The sequence below is a fragment of the Saimiri boliviensis genome, chromosome 11 (genome assembly GCF_048565385.1).
Source record: "Saimiri boliviensis isolate mSaiBol1 chromosome 11, mSaiBol1.pri, whole genome shotgun sequence".
Classification (NCBI taxonomy): Eukaryota; Metazoa; Chordata; class Mammalia; order Primates; family Cebidae; genus Saimiri; species Saimiri boliviensis.
Window position 1 is genome coordinate 60,171,925 of NC_133459.1, and position 19,060 is coordinate 60,190,984.

At 39.5% G+C, this 19,060-nt stretch overlaps 1 protein-coding gene and 1 non-coding gene across 10 annotated transcripts in view; both read left to right on the plus strand.

Annotated features, from left to right (window-relative positions):
* PATJ (PATJ crumbs cell polarity complex component) overlaps positions 1-19,060 on the plus strand; it is a 430,121-nt gene that overhangs the window by 109,299 nt on the left and 301,762 nt on the right. For all 9 annotated transcript variants that reach the window (XM_074380917.1, XM_074380918.1, XM_074380919.1 and 6 more), the window contains exons 18-20: positions 8,791-9,000; positions 13,972-14,091; positions 16,631-17,026. In XM_074380917.1, coding sequence (XP_074237018.1) covers positions 8,791-9,000; positions 13,972-14,091; positions 16,631-17,026 — 726 coding nt within the window. The remainder of the gene's footprint in view (positions 1-8,790; positions 9,001-13,971; positions 14,092-16,630; positions 17,027-19,060) is intronic.
* LOC120366175 (U6 spliceosomal RNA) lies at positions 5,334-5,435 on the plus strand. Its single transcript, XR_005580921.1, has one exon. It is a non-coding gene; the product is annotated as a U6 spliceosomal RNA (small nuclear RNA).

The following is a 19,060-nucleotide window of genomic DNA, read 5'->3' on the forward strand; positions in this document are numbered from 1 at the left end:
ATGTTAGATAAGATAGCTTGTTCATTATTCATTAGAATCAATTAGTTATTGCTTCGCATTCACTATAAATATGTTTATTTCTCTTTCCCAAAAGTAAATGCTTAGCTGATTGGTCAAATCAGAAGATAGTCTTTTGAAATTATTAATTATACCCTATTGTTTTAAAACAGAACCGTTCTTCTGATTTTAATTCAGCAGATGGTTCCTGACATGGCTTTTGTTGCTCTGAAATGGCAAAGAAAAAAAAAAGGTGTTTTAAGACACATTTTATTAAAAAAGGACACATGGTGTCATATGTATTTTTTTTTTATGGTGGAATACCCTTTTTGAGTTTTGTGACCCAAGTGTACATCAGCTTCATTGCCGATGCAGTGTTTTGAATTAACTTATATCTTTCCTTACTTTTTATAGTGGTTTTGCAACTGTTTGGATAGAAATTTTGGACATATTTGAGTCAAGATACTCTTGTCAAATTAAGTTACAGGATTTTAGAGTTGAGGGAAGGGATCATAACTAGTGTATCCAACTTTTTCGTTTTACGTTTGTGAGGGAACTGACTCAGAGAAATGGAGACACTCATGAAACTGTACACATCCAGGTGGGGGCCAAACTAGGGCTCAAATCTTGTCTCTTCTAATCCACACTCATCCTGCCACTAATGGGCTGAATAGCTGTTTTCATTGTTTCCCTCTCTTATTTATCTTTTCTCTCTCTCTCTTTTTTTTTTTTTTTTTGAGACGGAGTTTCGCTCTTGTTACCCAGGCTGGAGTGCAATGGCGCGATCTCGGCTCACCGCAACCTCCACCTCCTGGACTCAGGCAATTCTCCTGCCTCAGCCTCCTGAGTAACTGGGATTACAGGCATGCGCCACCATGCCCAGCTAGTTTTTCTATTTTTAGTAGAGACGGGGTTTCACCATGTTGACCAGGATGGTCTCGATCTCTCAACCTCGTGATCCACCCGCCTCGGCCTCCCAAAGTGCTGGGATTACAGGCTTGAGCCACCGCGCCCAGCCTCTTTTCTCTCCCTTTTTAAAAATCTTGGAATTTCTGTTCTCTGACATTACGCACAATGAAAATTTTAATTCGTGCTAGCGGTGCCACCAAGCTTCTGCAGATTACTGTTTTCCTTTTTCCTTAAGGTATATAAATCTCTCTCTGCGTGTGTTTATGTTTGTAAAAGAACATTTCCGTTGCCTTTTTGTACCCAGTTTCTTCTTTTGCCTACCTCCAGAATGAAATAGTTGTCTTCCTTTTATTTATTTTTAATGTTTTTTAGAGGTGAAGTCTCACTGTATTACCCAGGGTGGTCTTGACCTCCTAGACTCAAGTGATCCTCCCACCTTGGCCTCCCAAAATGCTGGGATTACACATGTGAGATGCTGTGCCTGGCCAGCTGTCTCCTTTTAAACTTAATGGTTTCTTCCTTCATTCCCTGTTTTAGCAACTTCCTTGAGATCTTGCTTTGAAAATTTATTTAGCTGTTAATTAATTTAGATTTTAACTTAATACTCCTTAGTTCAAATAATAATGGCCACATTTAAGAGTATACCAGAAGTTTGAGATCTGCTGAGCAACATAGGGAGAGCCCATCTACAAAACATAGAAGCGATTTAGCTGAATGTGGTGTGCACCTGCAGTCCCAGCTACTCAGGAGGCTGAGGCAGGAGGATTCCTTAAGCTCAGGAGATGGAGACTGCAGTGAGCTGTGATTGTGGCCACTGCACTCAAGCCTGGGTGACAGAGTGAGAACCTGTCTCGAAAAAGAAAAAAGTCGCTATGAATTAACCAGATTTCCTCTCAGGAATTTAGTTGACCAACTTTATGTTTAATACACTCAGTTGACAATAAGAGTCACAATTGATCCATCTCTTTGTCATCCTGCTGTGTGGTCTTGACATTCCTATCCGGTTATTTAATGTTTTTAAAAGTTTGAGTGTTACATACAGAATAGGTTTTTTTGAACAACAAACCCAAAAGATATTCTTCACTTTGGATGTGGTTAAGTCTTTGTTACACCTTGTGTTTCTTTATTGGGATAATACTGCAAAGCATATAAATGTTAAATATTAGAACAATTCTTGGTATGTATCTCACGTTCTTATTTCCTAAATACCTCTTACTGATGCATTTGCCAGTTTATTGCATATGACATTTTTCTTGTTAATTCCTTCTGTCCCCTCTTTATGTCACATGCTCTGCTTCATGTCTTTTCACTGAGTTTGCCGTGGTAGCTTGGATTTGCAGTCTAGGTTTTGGAGCAGTTTCACAACTAGAGCTCTCCACATCTTCGAGTTGATGTCTGTCTGTGACAGAGCTACATTTCAGCTGAACCACCTCTCCGCTCCAGGTGATGCCCCTGCACTCTGCCTTAGTTTATGTGAAATCTCTTTGATCTTTGGGAATGTACACAAATATTTATATAATACATTTTATAGACACATCAGAAACTTTGAAACCCATCCATTTGAGCATAATGATTATCACATGTTTGAATTCATTCTTGTAAAGGTGTTCTCATGCCCACCAAATGAATGGATTCTTGAGAAAGTAACTGTACGTTGAAATTTGGCAAACAAATGCATGTTTTACCTGTACATGCAGGCATGCTGCACATTCTGTACTCTCTAACTTTTCATCTGCTAGGTACTGAAACAAACCTCTAGTGGCCAAGTGTGATATTTAAGGGATTCAGTTTTATACACTTTTGTAAGATGATAAAAATATCTTCTAACATATTTGTCTTCTTTTGACATTCATTCATTTAGCAAATACTTAAGTTAGAGAAGCGGCATTGCTTAGTGTGGCTAAAAGCACAAACTCTGGAATTTGACTGGTTTAATTTCTGGCTCTGCCATTTACCAGCCATGTGCTTTGGTTAAGTTATTTAATTTTTCTTAATTTCCTCACCAAGAAAGTGGGGATAATGATGGTACGTACCTATTTCATGATGGTGTGAGGATTAAATGGGTTCAAATAAATAAGATTCTTAGAACAGAGCCTGGTATGGCAAGAACTTAGTGTCATCAGCTGTTGTTATTCCTATATGATGGGATGTGAGTTTTGCTTTTCGAGTACTTGTCGTCCAGTGGGAAGAGAGAAACAAAATAGATAGTTATTTGACATTTTAACTACTCTTCAGGGCCTTCTCTGTGACAGGCATTGTAATAGGCCCTGAAAATCAGGCAACAAATAAGCAAACACATTCTTGGTCTCATAAAGCTTACTTTTAGTAGGAAGTAATAGAAGGAAGTCATTTACAATAATCTCAGTAAAATGTAAAAAGTGTTTTAATGAAGAAAATGCAACAAGCTGTGGATACATCTAACAGGAAGACCAAACTAATTCTAGAAGGTCAGACAGTAAAGGAAATATATTATGACAAATGCTATAATTGAAGGTCTTGTTAGGTTTAGGGATATCACAGAGTAGGAAGTGCTTGGGTCTTCAGGGAGTAAGGGAATGATTCTCACTGGAGGAGACGCTTGAGCTGACTGGTGGCAGAGTCTAGACAAATGGCAGCGAGGGACAGCATTCCTGGCGGAGGGAATGACTTGCGTTATGCCAAGCAGCATGACAAGGCATTTCATAATACCCGGGTGTCCGTGGTTCTTTCCTGTCTTTGCTGTTGGGATTAAGTGTTGGGCAAACGGGAGCAGGCAGTGGTAGGTATGGGGATGGAGAGACAGACAGAACTGCCGTGCTGAAGGATTTTCCTTTCACGAAGAATAAAGGAGTTAGGACTTTATCCTGAAGGCAGTGCGTGTCCCTGAAGTTATTTTAAGCAGAGGAGGAATAATGATCACCTTTTTATTTTTAAAGACGTTTCTATTATCTCTGTAGAAAATGGACTCATGGGGACAAGATTAGACACAGGTAGACCTATCAGCAAACCATAGCAGTTGCTCAGAAATAACGAGAAGCTGAACCAAGGCGGTGGCAGTGGAAATGGAAAGGAAGAATCAGAAGAGATAAGAGATAAAAGGTCAAACTGACATGCCTTAGTGAGCAACTCAGTGGAGGGGTGAGGGGGAGAAGGAAAAGCTTGGGTATGTGCTGATGCCACTCAGAGGATATAGGAGGAGAGGGGTCTGTCAACTTGGATTTCCCCAACATCAAAACATCCTATGTTCATAATAAACGTCAAACATTAGCATCACTTGAAGAAACCTTAAAAATCCATTTATCCACTTTTCTTCAGTCTGGCTTGGTGATTTGATTCACTTAGGAGGCAGAGCAGTTACGTGGTTCACCAGGATTTCCTAGCTGAGTAAGAGGGTGTGGAATTCAGGTCCATACTCCTGTCTTCACGTGTAGTATTCCAATGAAAGTTTGCTGTTCTTAATTAATTATAGGCGTTTGATAATAAATATATATATATTTTATTATGCTTTAGGTTCTGGGGTACACGTGCAGATCATGCAGGGTTGTTGCATAGGTACATACATGGCAAGGCGGTTTGCTGCCTCCATCCCCCGTCACCTCTATCTGGCATTTCTCCCCATGTTATCTTTCCCCAACCTCCCCACCCACCGTTGTCCCTCCCCTAGCCACCCCCAAACAGACCCCAGTGTGTGATGCTCCCTTCCCTTTGTCCATGTGTTCTCATTGCTCAACACCCATCTCTGAGCGAGTACATGCAGTGTTTGGTTTTCTGTTCTTGTGTCGGTTTGCTGAGAATGATGGTTTCCAGATTCATCCATGTCCCTACAAAGGACAAGTTTATGATAATATTTTTAAAAGGTGTAAGGATCTGGCTGGGTGCCTGTAATTCTAGCACTTTGGGAGGCCAAGGAGGATGGATCACTTGAGGCCAGGAGTTCGAGACCAGCCTGACCAATATGGCAAAACGCTGTCTCTACTAAAAATACAAAAATTAGCTGAGAGCGACGGTGCACACCTGTAATGTCAGCTACTCAGGTGGCTGAGGCGTGAGAATGCAGCCTGGGTGACAAAGTGGGACTCTGTCCCCCCCCCCCAAAATGGTGTAGGGTACAACTTTCAGAAATTATTAGGTTGAACCAAATATATCGGGCACTATTAGAGCATGTATAATAATATAAACTTTTTAAATAAAGAGGAAAAAAATTCCTTCAGAAGACACTATCTCGCGTAGTGTACGTTTCTCATGTTCTATAATTGGTCTTTAGTGCCCTCTATTGGCTGTTTCGTCTAAAGCAGCATCTTGATTCTTAAATACAATGTTCCTTGCAGTGTTATTTACCAAAAGAAATATAAGAGATTTTAAAATTACGATGAAAGGTGATAAAAGCTGACAGGGATTTTGTTTTTAGTAGGAAGACAGAATAATTTTAGTAAGATGCCAACAGGGGTGTGGACTTTGGCAGCACATATGTTACAATTGGAATGATACAGAGACCAGCACGACCCCTGTGCAAGGATAACAAGCACGTTTGTGAAGCACTTCATATATATCTATGTAAACAGGCCTGGGTGCCTAGGGGTTGGGTAGGGGTTTTGAGAAGTATCTCTATAACATTTTGTTTGCTATAACATGCATATAATATTGTAGACTGTATTTGCAGAAAATGGACCTTTCTGATGAGAAGCAGCCTGAGTGAGGCTGGTTTTTGAGCATTTTTATGCAGCAAAGCCTCAAGAGTAGCAGCCACCCCAGTAGGCAGTAGCAGCTGCTGTTTTTCCATAGGGTGGCTGCTGTATGTGATGTAAAGGAAATGAAAGGAAATGACTGTTACTCATTAAAGCGATTTCATTCAGCTATGTGGGAAATCACAGGCAGAAAAGTCATCATAGAAAATGAAGCGCAATTATACATAATGGGGCATCTTCAGAGGTGGCTCATTTGTCCCCTCTTCTGCCCCCCAAATGACAAAGGAGCTGCCTTTGGGTTCTGTCCTCCAGGAAAAGGGGTGGTAGATTAGATTTAGTGTTTAGAATAACTAGCGGTCTAACCCTGAATACGTTTTAGTAAGCAAGCACACCTGTCACTAGTTTGAGGTCTAAGGAAGGCCTCACTTTGTGTAAATTAGTACTCACCATGACTTTTCTGGCAATAAGGGAAATCTATTCATCTTTCAAGGGTAGAAGTCTATTTCCATTTCCTTCTGGTGAATCTCCCTTTAAAATGTTCCTAAAGTATCGTTCAGTAGGTTGCATTTTGAAAACCTACTCACCTATTTGGGTTAAAAATAATATTTTTAAATGTTGGTGTTATATGAAACTGCAGAGATTGTTTACAGACAACTTAGTGCAATCATTTGCTTGCTTTTGGTATATTTTGCTGTTGCAGCTTTCTCCAAGAAAGTGTAGAAATTATTAATATGAAGGAATGTTAGCCGCTGTGCCTTTTATGAGAGGAATAAGCTATTATGTAGCCTCCTTCCCCCCCAATAAAAAAGCCTTTCATCAAAAACTGACATCCTAAATGAAGGAAATAATTGTACAGCTTATTTATTAGTGCGTCAGACTTAAAATGTAATGGTTTCATATTTCAGGATGAAAAGTGTGTTGTGATTCATGGTTGCCAGTGACAAAATAGACAGCTCTTTTATATTACGGCGTCGATTGCCTGCTGATATGCCACTGTACTTTTTCGGTTCTCTTCCGTTCTCTCCCTATGCAATAGCTCCCCCTACTTGAAAATACTGGTGTAATTATAGTTTCACACCACTTCATTAGTGAGTTCCCTATACTCCTTTTTACTTGTAACCCTCTTCATAAATATGTGGTGGTATACATCAGAGCATGTAAAAAGGACTCTTGACTGGGGGTAGAAAGGCAAGGTTAGTTGCAAAAAGCAAGATGTTACATTTGAAGGCATTCTTCAAGGAATTAGCTATGTAGCCTTTTTTGATTTAAATATGGTGTATTTGGTTAAAATTCCATGTAGAACTTTGAAAATGAACGCGGATGTCTGAAACGCAGAGGCATTGAAAACTGCATCAGAAAACTTCAAAAGAATCATCAGCCACTTCAAACAAATTCAAAAGCTTTTGAATTTGGCAAATTCTTACTTTGCTAATTCCAAAGTTTTATAATTCCCACACAAACCTAGCAGTTTTTCTCTACTTTCCCTGGAAGAGTTTGAGAGAGGCTAGTGAGTAGAATCTCAAGTTACAATATCTTGCCTTGTGGAACGGCATGTGCATAATGAAACAATGGGAGAAGCATAGAGAAACCAAAGTGAATGCTGCTGCGTTTGGGATGTCATTACTTCTTCTCCCCCTTGTTAAGTTACTACACCTCCACTGTTAAGACAAGTTAAGAGACTCTGCCATGTGAATATGTCTTTCTTCTCCATTTACAACTCGTGGTTTCTTCTGACCATTCTGATGCAGAGCAAGCTGCAGAGTGTGGTGGTCAAGAGTAAGGACTTAAGAGCCAGACCGCCTGGTTGGATCCTGGCTCTGTTACGCATGGGCGATACTAGCTAGTTTCCTTAACTTACTGAGCCTCGGTTTCCTCGTTCATAAAACACAGACAATAAATCTACCTACATTCTAGAGTTCTAAGGATTAGATAAATTAGTGATTGTCAAGCCCAACATAGAGTAAGCGCTATATATCAGTTTGTTAAATCAGAATACAATAGTGGTGATATAAACTGGTTTTTATTAACCAGATGTATTCATTGAATGTCAGTGTTGTCCTCAGTGCTTATCAAGAAATATGGGGCCCTCCCAGTGGGTGAGAGAGATCTGTACATTGCTTTTGTTCATAAATTCATACTTACTATATATTGAATAGTTGTGACCTAAGGGCACTATATCATAATTTTAGGTCATATTATTTATAAATATACTTTGGAAAATACAGTGGAATCTTCCATGGTTTCCATGTCTTTTCTGGAATTGTATGGTTTTATAGGAGGATTCTGTACTACTGGTGAAGGCATAAGAACAGAGTATCATTTCCCTTATTATATTTATGATTATGTTAATGCTTTTCTTGGAGCTTAATTATGGCTCCAGAGGAGTAATAGACAGGCTTATCTTTGGTCCATCACATAACTGTGCTTGAGAATGTTAGAGACTCTTGCCTAACTGTTCCTAGACTCTTATGGTCCAACTAAGTATCAATCACCAAAAATTTTAACAGGAAATCTATATGTTTTAGGCACTCAGACATGCCGCTGAAATTATTAAGATTATATTTTCACCTTGATACAAGCTGATATTTGTGTGATGTTTTATGTATTTATTTTTGGGGATAGGGTCTTGCTCTGTCACCCAGGCTAGAGTGAACCATAGCTCACTGCAGCCTTGACTTCCTGGGCTCAAGCCCTAATCCTTCCATCTCAGCATCCCCTGCTCCACGCCCCAGGTAGCTTGGACTACAGACACACACCACCACACCTGGCTAATTTGTGTGTATTTTGCAGAGATGGGGTTTTGTCATGTTGACTAGGCTGGTCTTGAACTCCTGGGCTTAAACATTCCTCCCACTTCGGCCTCCCCCAGTGCTGGGATTTTAGGCATGAGCCACTGCACCTGGCCTTTTAATTTTTTAAATTAAAAACACTTATTTTAGAGACAAAGTCTTGCTATATTGCCTAGGCTGATCTCAAACTCTTGAGCTCAAGCAATCCTCCCACCCCAGCATCCCAAGAAGCTGGGATTATACAGAGGTGTACAAACATACCTGGCTTAGAGTGAGATTTTAATTTATTTTTATGTGTTTAGAAGATTATCACCAGAGTGCTAAACACATGAAGTAAGTGGTCAAATGAGATTCTTGAGTCAACGCTGTCCTAAGATTGCATATTTATTTTCAGGGCATATACTCATCTTTCTTCTTTGCTTGATTCACAGGACCCTTTAGATCCTACAAGATCAGTGATTGTGATCCGCTCCCTGGTAGCAGATGGCGTAGCAGAAAGAAGTGGAGGACTATTACCTGGAGACCGCCTGGTCTCAGTCAATGAATACTGTTTGGACAACACCTCACTTGCTGAAGCTGTGGAAGTATTGAAAGCTGTGCCACCAGGCATAGTACGCCTCGGCATCTGTAAGCCTTTGGTGGTGAGTGTTGCATTTTATTAATATAGGAAGTGATAATAGTATAACAGTTAAGAACATGGATTTTGAAGACATATACCTGGCTGAGAATTTCTTTTCCACTGTTTACTTGCGTGTGACCTTGGGCAGGTTTCTTAATTTCCTTGACTTACAATATCAGAAAAAATAATGCCTACCTCATACGATTTAGGGGTTTAAAGGTGATATTCATTACATTCATAGCATATTATTACATAAATACTAGCTGCTATGTTGCTAGTTTTACTACTATCACTCTTATTACTACTTTCATCTTCATACTTTTAGCACAGACTTCTAAGCTCTCAGCACGTGTCTTATATGCAAATTATTATTATTATCATTTTAGAGACAAAGTCTCACTCTGTCATCTAGGCTGGAGTGCAGTGGCACAGTCTCGGCTCACTGCAACCTCTGCCTCCTGGTTCAAGTGAATCTTGTGCCTCAGCCTCTCAAGTAGCTGGGATTACTGGCGTGTGCCACCATGCCTAGCTACTAACTTTTTATATTTTTAGTAGAGATGGGGTTTCACCATGTTGGCCAAGCTGGTCTTGAACTCCTGAGCTTAGGCAGTCCACCTGCCTTGGCCTCCCAAAATACAGTGAGCCACCGTACCTGGCTATTCTTATATGTAAATTAAAATAAGTATTTGTCCATTTTGACTTTCATTTGGGAATGATGTCAAGATGGTATGATAAGCTGAAATCCTGGTAACTATAGCATTTCAATCATATAACAATGATATTTTAATATGCTTTTCTCTCCATCAAAGCAACTTGTAATTCCTAGCATCAAGAACCCCATCTTGAAGTCATCTTGTTGCTTTATCTTATGGTCAGGTTGCTGCTTATGACTGAAGACCCCGTTACAGTTATGGTGCTCTAGAGACCTCTAACGCAAAAAACAAACCAACAACAACAACGAAAAAACTTAATGATGATGCTTTTCAGCCAGTTTTATTATTACTAAGTGCTTACTAAATGTCAATCATTCTTTTAAGCCCTTTACACGTATTAACTATTAACTAACTTAATCCTTACAGCAACTTCAAGAATAGGCCTTTTGTTACCTTCATTACAGAAGAGGCACAGAGAATTAAGTAGCTCAACCAAGGTCTTATAACTAGTAAGGGGTAGAGTTATAACGTGCACTCAGCAGGGCGGCTTTGAACCCTGTGCTCTTAGCCACAGTGCTGTACCTGCCTGTCTTACTGTGTTGTCAGTCACTTGTTTAGTTTGTATGCAGCATGTATGAAACAGATAAATACATGTTTATCTGTTTGTAATAAATTGTAATAAATTGTTGTTAATAAATTGTAATAAATTGTTGTAATAAATTGTTGGTCTGGATTTCTAGAAACCTGAACTCTGTCTCTGGCTTTGCTATAAGTTAGCCCATTTCAAACTTAAAGATATGTACTATATATAAGACTCACCTGGGAGGTAGTGAAAATGCAGTTTCCCGGGTTCTGCTCCCAGAAATTCTCATTTAGTAGTAATTCTGATATGCTCTTCAGGAATCTACCTCTTCCATGGGTCGCCTGTGTAATTCTGATGCCGAGTTTCGTATTTTGAGAAACATTATGCTATTAATTTGATCAATGGGTATGCCACTTCTCTGAGCCTGTTTTGTTCATCTTTGAAAAGATTGGACAAGACTAGAGAATTCCTAAGGTATTTCTTAACTCCAATTCTTTAATCTAGGAGACATTTTAATATAACGTATGAATCACATAAGTTCCTATGTATAGATAGTTGGATAGGTAGATAGAGATAGCTACGTTCATTGTATTAGGCTGTTCTTGCGTTGCTATGAAGAAATACCTGAGACTGGGCAATTTCTAAGAAAGAGGTTTAATTGACTCACAGTTTTACAGGCTGTACAGGAAGCATGGTGGCATCTGCTTCTGGGGAGGCCTCTGGGAGCTTTTACTCACGGTGGAAAACAAAGCGGGAGCAGGCACTCACTTCACACAGTGAAAGCAGGAGTAAGAGAGAGTTGGAGTGGGGTGAGGGATGCCACACAGCCACACATTGTATTTTATTTTTTATTTTTGGAGACAGAGTCTCACTCTGTTGCCCAGGCTGGAGTGCGGTGGTACAGTCTCGGCTCACTGCAACATCCACTTTCCAGGTTCAAGCAATTCTCCTGCCTCAGTCTTCCAAGTAGCTGAGACTACAGGCATGCGCCACCACACCCAGCTAATTTTTGTATTTTTAGTCGAGACAGGGTTTTGCCATGTTGGCCAGGCTAGCGTTGAACTCCTGAGCTCAGACAATCCACCTGCCTGGGCCTCCTAAAGTGCTAGGATTACAGGCATGAGCCACCGTGCCTGGCCATGCCACACACTTTGAAACCACCAGATCACATGAGTACACACTCATTCACTATTGTGAAGACAGCACCAAGCCATGAGGGATCCACCCCCATGACTCAGACATCTCCCACCAGGCCCCACCTCCAGCATTGGGGATTGAAATTCAACACGAGATCTTGGCAGGGACAAATAGACAAACTCTATCAATCGTATATAGATAGATTTGTTATGCATGTAGTATTTTTGCATGGGAGACCAAACGGTGGTCTTCATGTTACTTTTTTTATTCTTGTGTATTATACCTATCAGATACTTTAAATATTTCAAACTGGAATATAGCACATAGTTAAATAAGTTCTTGACCTTTTGTATATTTGGTGTAGGTATTACTGCAGTCAACAGATGATGCCATGAGGTGCTTGGTTTGAGTTTTGGATAAATTAAAGATGGGAAAACTATTAATGTTTTTAAGGGACTTCATCTTCTTAGTATTTTGGATTGTAGCAAGAACTTTGTCTAGATTTTTCCTGATGGTTATTTGCCAGATTAGTGTGGCTGCATGGGGACATCCCAAACTATTTGTGTTCTAGAGGACTTGAACAACACAACCTTCATCTTGAAACAGTTTTAGGAAGTCTTGGGCTGTTTAATGAAACAAAACAAAACAAAACAGGAGTTGGTAGCGACTGGGTGTGGATCCTTGTGCTATATCTGGTGGAAGGACCTTAGAGCATTACTCTTGAGAGTATTTTGGAATGTGATGATTGTGGGTGGAACCTCACCCAGACTTCCCTCAGTGAGTCCAAGGCTGCCAAGAATACTTAGAGGTGGGAGGCCAATGAGGGGATTGAGAGAAAGGTCAATTTCAAGATTTTTTTTCTTTTTAACCACTAAGTAAGCCTCCTTTAACATCTGGGGTCTTCTGGGAAAACTGCTCATGATCTATAAATAGTGATTCAAGGAACCAGGCATGGATTTTATCTGAGCACGCTCTCTCTCTCTCTCTCTCTCTCTCTCTCTCTCTCTCTCATGGTAAAGTTGGCGGCCACTTATCTCATTAACTATTTTTTACTGAACATTTACTCAATCCACAGCACAAGTGGGGACAGAGAATATGAAGAAACAAATCCAAAGTCAGGGTGGAGCAGAAAGACTGTGAATATATAATGGTGATGAAAACGAATTATTTTTATTAAGTCTTGTATTTATATCGATATAGTATGTATATATATCTATATACTTCATATTATATATTTTTAATCTTATCTTTTCTAAAAACTTACCTCAAACATATCCGACCCACAAAATGAATGAAATGACTTATTACTGTTGATTAATATACAAATAGAGACAGGATCTCTCCATGTTGCCCAGGCTGGTATTGAACTCCCAGGCTGAAGTGATGCTTCTGCCTTAGCCTCCCGAAGTGCTGGGATTGCAGATGTAAGCCACCACGCCCAGGCTGAAATGACTTTAAAAACTGCATTATATCTTCAGACCTAACTGAACAGAACTGACAATAAAACTCTTGAGCCAGACAGCTATGGGTTTTTGCTTAGATGTGTGGTTTGTAAGTCTCTGTGTCCTTGTGCCAGTTATTCAACCTCATCAGCTACTGCATTCCTCATCTATAAGATGAAGATTGGCTGTGTGTGGTGGCTCATGCCTGTAATCCCAACACTTTGGGAGGCTGAGGTGGGCAGATCACCTGGGAGGTCAGGAGTTCGAGACCAGCCTGGCTATCATGGAGAAACCCTGTCTCTACTAAAAATACAAAAACATTAGCCAGGCGAGGTGATGCATGCCTCTAGTCCCAGCTACTTTGGAGGCTGCGGCAAAAGAATTGCTTGAACCAGAGCATCAGAGGTTGCAGTGAGCCGAGATTGCACGACTGCACTCCAGTCTGGGTCACACAGCGAGACTCTGTCTCAATTAAAAAAAAAAAAAAAAGATGAGGATTGCATGGCATGGTAATTGTGAACATAGGCTCTAGTACTAGACAGCCAGAATATGTAACTGACTAGTCGTGTAACGTTTGGCAAATTAATATGTACACTTTTGCTCACCAGTAAAATAGGGCTAATGAGAGGACCCACTTCTTAGAGTATATATTAATATATTAATTAACATATTAAATATATTTAAAGTGCTTAAATTTGTGCCAGGTACATAGATAGTTTTATATACAAGGTCTATTCCTGGGAGAGTGATTTTTCTTTAAGAAATACTTTTAAAAGTTTGGGAAGCTCTGACCTGAATATGGTGTTCTTTTTAATTATTAAAGAAAGTTTGTTCTAATGAAACAATTTGAATAAATTTTGTATTGTGTATTTGCTCTTAACGGAAAGATGAAAGTTTGAAACCAAGATATTTTCTCTTTCTTTGTTTCTTTTTTACACAAATTAATCTTTCTTTTCTTTTTTTCTTTCTTTTACTTTAAATTCTGGGATACATGTGCAGAACGTGCAGGTTTGTTACACAGGTATACAAGGGCCATGGTGATTTGCTGCACATATCAACCCGTCATCTAGGTTTTAAGCCCCACATGCATTAGGTATTTGTCCTCATGCTCACCCTCCCCTTACCCCCCATCTCCCAATGTTTTCTTGATTATAAATAAAAGTGGTTTATATTTTCAGGAAGATAATAAAGAAGAAGAAAGTTGTTATATTTTACATTCAAGCAGTAATGAAGACAAGACTGAATTTTCAGGAACAATTCATGATATAAATTCATCTTTAATACTTGAAGCACCCAAGGTATTTAGTATATTTATTTCCCATTTGAATGATTTGCTATAAGCTAAACTTCCTATGTAGAAAGAATACAAAAGAAAATAAGACAAAAGCTTGTCCTTACTCTTTGGCTAAATAGATACAAATAAAGACATAAAGAAGACACAAGCTCGTCCCCCTCCTTTGGCTAAATAGGTATAAAAGAACTAATCCTCCTGTCTTTCTCTCTCTCTTTTTTGAGATGGGATCTCCCTCTGTCACCCAGGCTGGAGTGCACTGGGGAGATCTGGTATTACTGTAACCTCTGCCTTCCAGGGGCAAGTGATCCTCCCGCCTTAGCCTTCTGAGCAGCTGGGATGAGAGGCATGTGCTACCACATCTAGCTAATTTTTTGTATTTTTGTTAGAGATGGGGTTTCATCATGTTGCCCAGGCTGGGCTTGAACTCCTGAGCTCAAGCGGTCTACCTGCCCTGACCTCCCAGAGTGCTGGCATTATAGGCGTGAGCCATCGCACCTGGTCTCATTACACACACACACACACACATTTTGTTTGTTTGGTTTAGACAGACTCTTACTCTGTTGCCCAGGCTGGAGTACGGTGGCGCAACCTCTGCCTTTCAGGTTCAAGCAACTCTCCTGCCTCAGCCTCCCAAGTAGCTGGAATACAAGCCTGTGCCACCACACCTGGCTGATTTTTGTATTTTTAGTAGAGACAGGGTTTTATCATGTTGGCCAGGCTGGTCTCGAATTCCTGACTTCAGGTGGTCCACCCACCTCGGCCTCCCAAAGTGTAGAAATTACAGGTATGAGCCACTGTACCCGGCCTATTTTTTAAAAAACTAAAACATTTCCTTCTGTATCACATTGCCTCTATAAATGATAAAGGCAAGATGTAAAGCATTTTCAAAGAACAAACATACACTAATGTATTCCTAAAATTTTGGATGGTAGAACATATTGTTGAAAATAGACCTGCATTTAAAATGCTGTAAAAATGGAACTACACAAAAAAAATCATATTGAATACTTTCTAAAGAAGAGTTATTTTGTCAAACCCTACCTTATGCCTTAATTTTAGAAAATGTATTTTGAAGCTTTCCTTTTTTATTCTTAAAAGGAATTACACTTATGTTGCTCTTTGCAGTTAGAGTATGGTTTTGCCTTGCTTGATAACAACTGTCTAGTGATATTCTTTGCATAATATGTAGACAGTGTCTCAAGATGATGTGTGTTTCTAGAATGTCTATTATATTTTTTAGTGCAGACATTTAAAAAAATTGCATAACCACATGCTGTGTTCAAATACATCCTCTATCCACATTGAAGAAACCAGGTTGCAGTATTTGGTATACTGTATTAATTTTTCTTTTGAGATGGTGTTTTGCTCTGTTGTCTAAGCTGGAGAGCAGTGGTGTGATCAAAGCTTTCTGCACCATCAGTCTCCTTGGCTCAAGCAATTCTTTGACTTAGCCTCCTGAGTGGCTGGCACCCCAGGTGCATGCCACGATGCCTAGCTATTTTTTTATTTTTATTTTTAGAGACAGGGTCTCACTCTGTTTCCCAGCCTGGTCTTCAACTCTTGTACTCAAGAGATCCTCCTGCCTTGGCCTTCCAAAGTGCTAGGATTACAGGCATGAGCCACCATGCCCAATCCTACTGTATTAATTTAAAAGCTTCGCTACAATGATGTTTAGTTGCAAGAAGGCAATAGAAAATAATAGATTTATTCCAGGAATTTACACTAGGTAGTAATGAGTAGGACTTAAAATAGGAAAGATCTTTGAACTTTTAGAAAGAATTGGGCCTCATTATGCCCAGCACCCAGAGGTTCCCCAGAGATAGGTCATGGTCTCAGCAAATCTATATATTTATCAGGTTTTAGCCAGTAACCCAACACAGTTTCTGCATGTTTGGTTTCAGTAGTGTGCACTAGCTGTTATGATTAGTGAAATAAAAATTAATTTAAAAATTACGGTATTCCTTCATATTATTTATTTTCAACACAAATGAAAAATAAGATTTCTGGTTTTTTATATTATAAAAAAGTCATACTCAAAGTAGAGACATACTCCCCTTGTCTTTAGTTTATGGAGAATGTTTTCTAAACATTCAGATGGTTATACTTCATTTTGAGTTATTTAAGCTTAAAAATCTTGATCTTTTAAGTCTTTGCTTTCTTAAATAATAGTTTGAAGTGTATACATATTTATGTACTACTTGTTATATTAAGTGAATGGGTTATATGTTTAGTGTAAGAGTTTAACAAAATTCCCATTTCTAGTGGAGAATTTTCGGGTGGCTAATGTATAAGGAATCTTTTAGCAAAATGATTCACCTTGTGAAGGGCAGATTTCTGCCTCGTAATTTACTGTTTTTCCCTTTTGTGGGTTGAGGATTGTGTGGAGGTGAGCTTACATTTCTCCATGTTTGCTGTGGAGGGTGGTACATGTTAGCTGTGCATTGGCATATGGGTCATGCCAGCATTTGAATTTTCCAGTTTATCTGTATAGTGCTGCTTCAGGACAGGCATAACTTCACATTTTTCGCATCTTTTATTTACAGGGATTTAGAGATGAACCATATTTTAAGGAAGAACTTGTGGATGAACCGTTTCTAGATCTGGGAAAGTCTTTCCATTCCCAACAAAAAGAGATAGACCACAGCCAGGAAGCCTGGGAGATGCATGAATTTCTGACTCCTAGATTGCAGGAAATGGATGAAGAAAGAGAAATGCTTGTTGATGAAGAATATGAGTTCTATCAAGGTCACTCTCAGTCCACGGAGTTGTATCCCTTGTCGCACATTCAAGAGGCCACTCCTGTGCCCTCCATTAAGGAACTTCACTTCGGTACACAGTGGTTGCATGATAATGAACCATCCGAGTCTCAAGAGGCAAGAGCCGTGAGGAATATCTATTCCCAGGAGGCACAGCAGTATGGCTGTTGCACTGAGAACGTGGTAAGGGATTAGAACAGATATTCCGCACCCCGCCTTCTGCTCTCCTCGCCTATCCCTGTCTCTGTCTAACTCACATCACTTCAATTTTGTTTGTTATTAAATGGGCCTTTCCATAAGTAACACCGTTTACAAGATGTGTCATCCAGTGTCTAGCTATAAGTTCGTCTTTGCTGTATTTCACAGCTTCTTGTGGGGGTCAATAGGCTGCAGTTGCCTTGCTGTTGTGGTAGTGTTTTTTTATTTGCTTTGCTTTTTAGTGATGTTTTTCCAATTTCTCATTTCAGAGAGAAGTTCTTTTAACGTTTGTGATTTTTTAAAAAAATTCCTTAGGGAAACACAGCTGTATATTTTTCACATAGTGCATTTATCAGGCAAAATCAAGGCCAATTTAGTACATACTGTTGTTTACATCTTGGTCACTCTCATTATTCTCTGTGTTATGTATGATGCTGAAGCACTGAACTCTAGAAAATTATCTTTACATTTAAGATACTATTTATTTGCAATTTGGCGGGAAAGCGCATGCACGCACGCGCGCACACACACACACACACATATTTTTTTGAGACAGGGTCTCTCTCTGTTGCGGAGGCTGGAGTGCAGTAGCACAATCATGGCTCATTGTAGCCTTGACCTCCCAGGCTCCATGGATCCTTTTACCTCAGCCTCCTGAGGTGCTGGGACCACAGGCAAGCACCACCATCCCTGGCTAGTTTTTTTATTTTTTAGTAGAGATGGAGTTTTGCCTTGTTGCCCAGGCTGGTCTTGAACTCCTGGGTTCAAGCATCTCCCATCTCCCATCTCAGCCTCCCAAAGTGCTAGGATTACAGGCAGGAGCCACTGTGCCCAGTGAAGAGCATTATATTTTAATAGATTTGCCTTTGCTATTATGTCACCAAAACCGATTTTTAATAAAATTATAGTCAAGCATTTACTAATTGGAATCCTTCATTAGGAACTTGAAAAAATATTTTTGTGTCTTTATTTCCTGCCCTATTGACTTTTAGGCAAATGGAGACAGAGTTACTGTATGGGGAAATTTTTAAAAAGACAGCTTAGCAATACATTCAGATGCAGCCTGGTGCTCCCGTCTCTGAGGTTGGCACCTTTCCTGTTGTGATGTGTAATGCGTGCCTTCGTGTGTTCTCTCAGTGGGCAGGTAGAGAGTGTTACTGCCTTTTCCTCCCTTAGAAATTTCCTCACTTTGTCCGTCATGCAAATGATGGTGCATTCCTCTGTTGGGCAAGGTGCTGTGCTACCTGTGTTTATGTGACCCTGGAGGATTCACCGTGATAGAGGGCCCCGGGCAGTGTACCAAAGAACAGATGTTTTTGGAATATGTGAATGATGCCCGGATGTGGACAGAGGTCACACGGAATCTGGTGTGTTCCATTGACGTTGGCACTTTCTATATTTGCCAGTCCCTCTCATATCTGTCCGTGCTTAACGCCAAACAGCGTACGTATTCAGTTATATGGAGCAAATTGGAATGATGACTAAATATTCATAAAAACTCCCTTGTTGTTACTGTTTCCTTCTATAAAAAGATAATTTTCTATTTACCCAAATAAAAGGCAAACTGAAATACCAGTTTATTTTAATATATAAACTTTGAAGGCTATAGATGAAATGGTCAAATGTATATTTATAATATTTATTTATTTTGTAGGAAGGAGGGAGGGTGGCGGTGAGGGTGGGGTGGGGAGGGAACATAATATTTACTTTATAAGTTTAGTGAAACATTCCATTTTAAAACTTGTGAGATGTTAAATTTTTTTTACCTTTTCTCATATTTAATCATACACTTTTATTCAAGTTCTTCAATGCATATTTAATTTCAGCATCCACATTTTCACTAGAATCATTTTTTGATCATTTAACGTACATTTCCAAATATGTCATCTTCACTTCTAACTAGATTGTTTGAGATATAGCAGTTTTTGAATCTGTCCTGTCACTCAAAATTTTATTCTTATCTCAAGTGTCATTTGCATAACATTAAGTTTTTTTTAAAAATCCCTCTTGTAAGTTTAT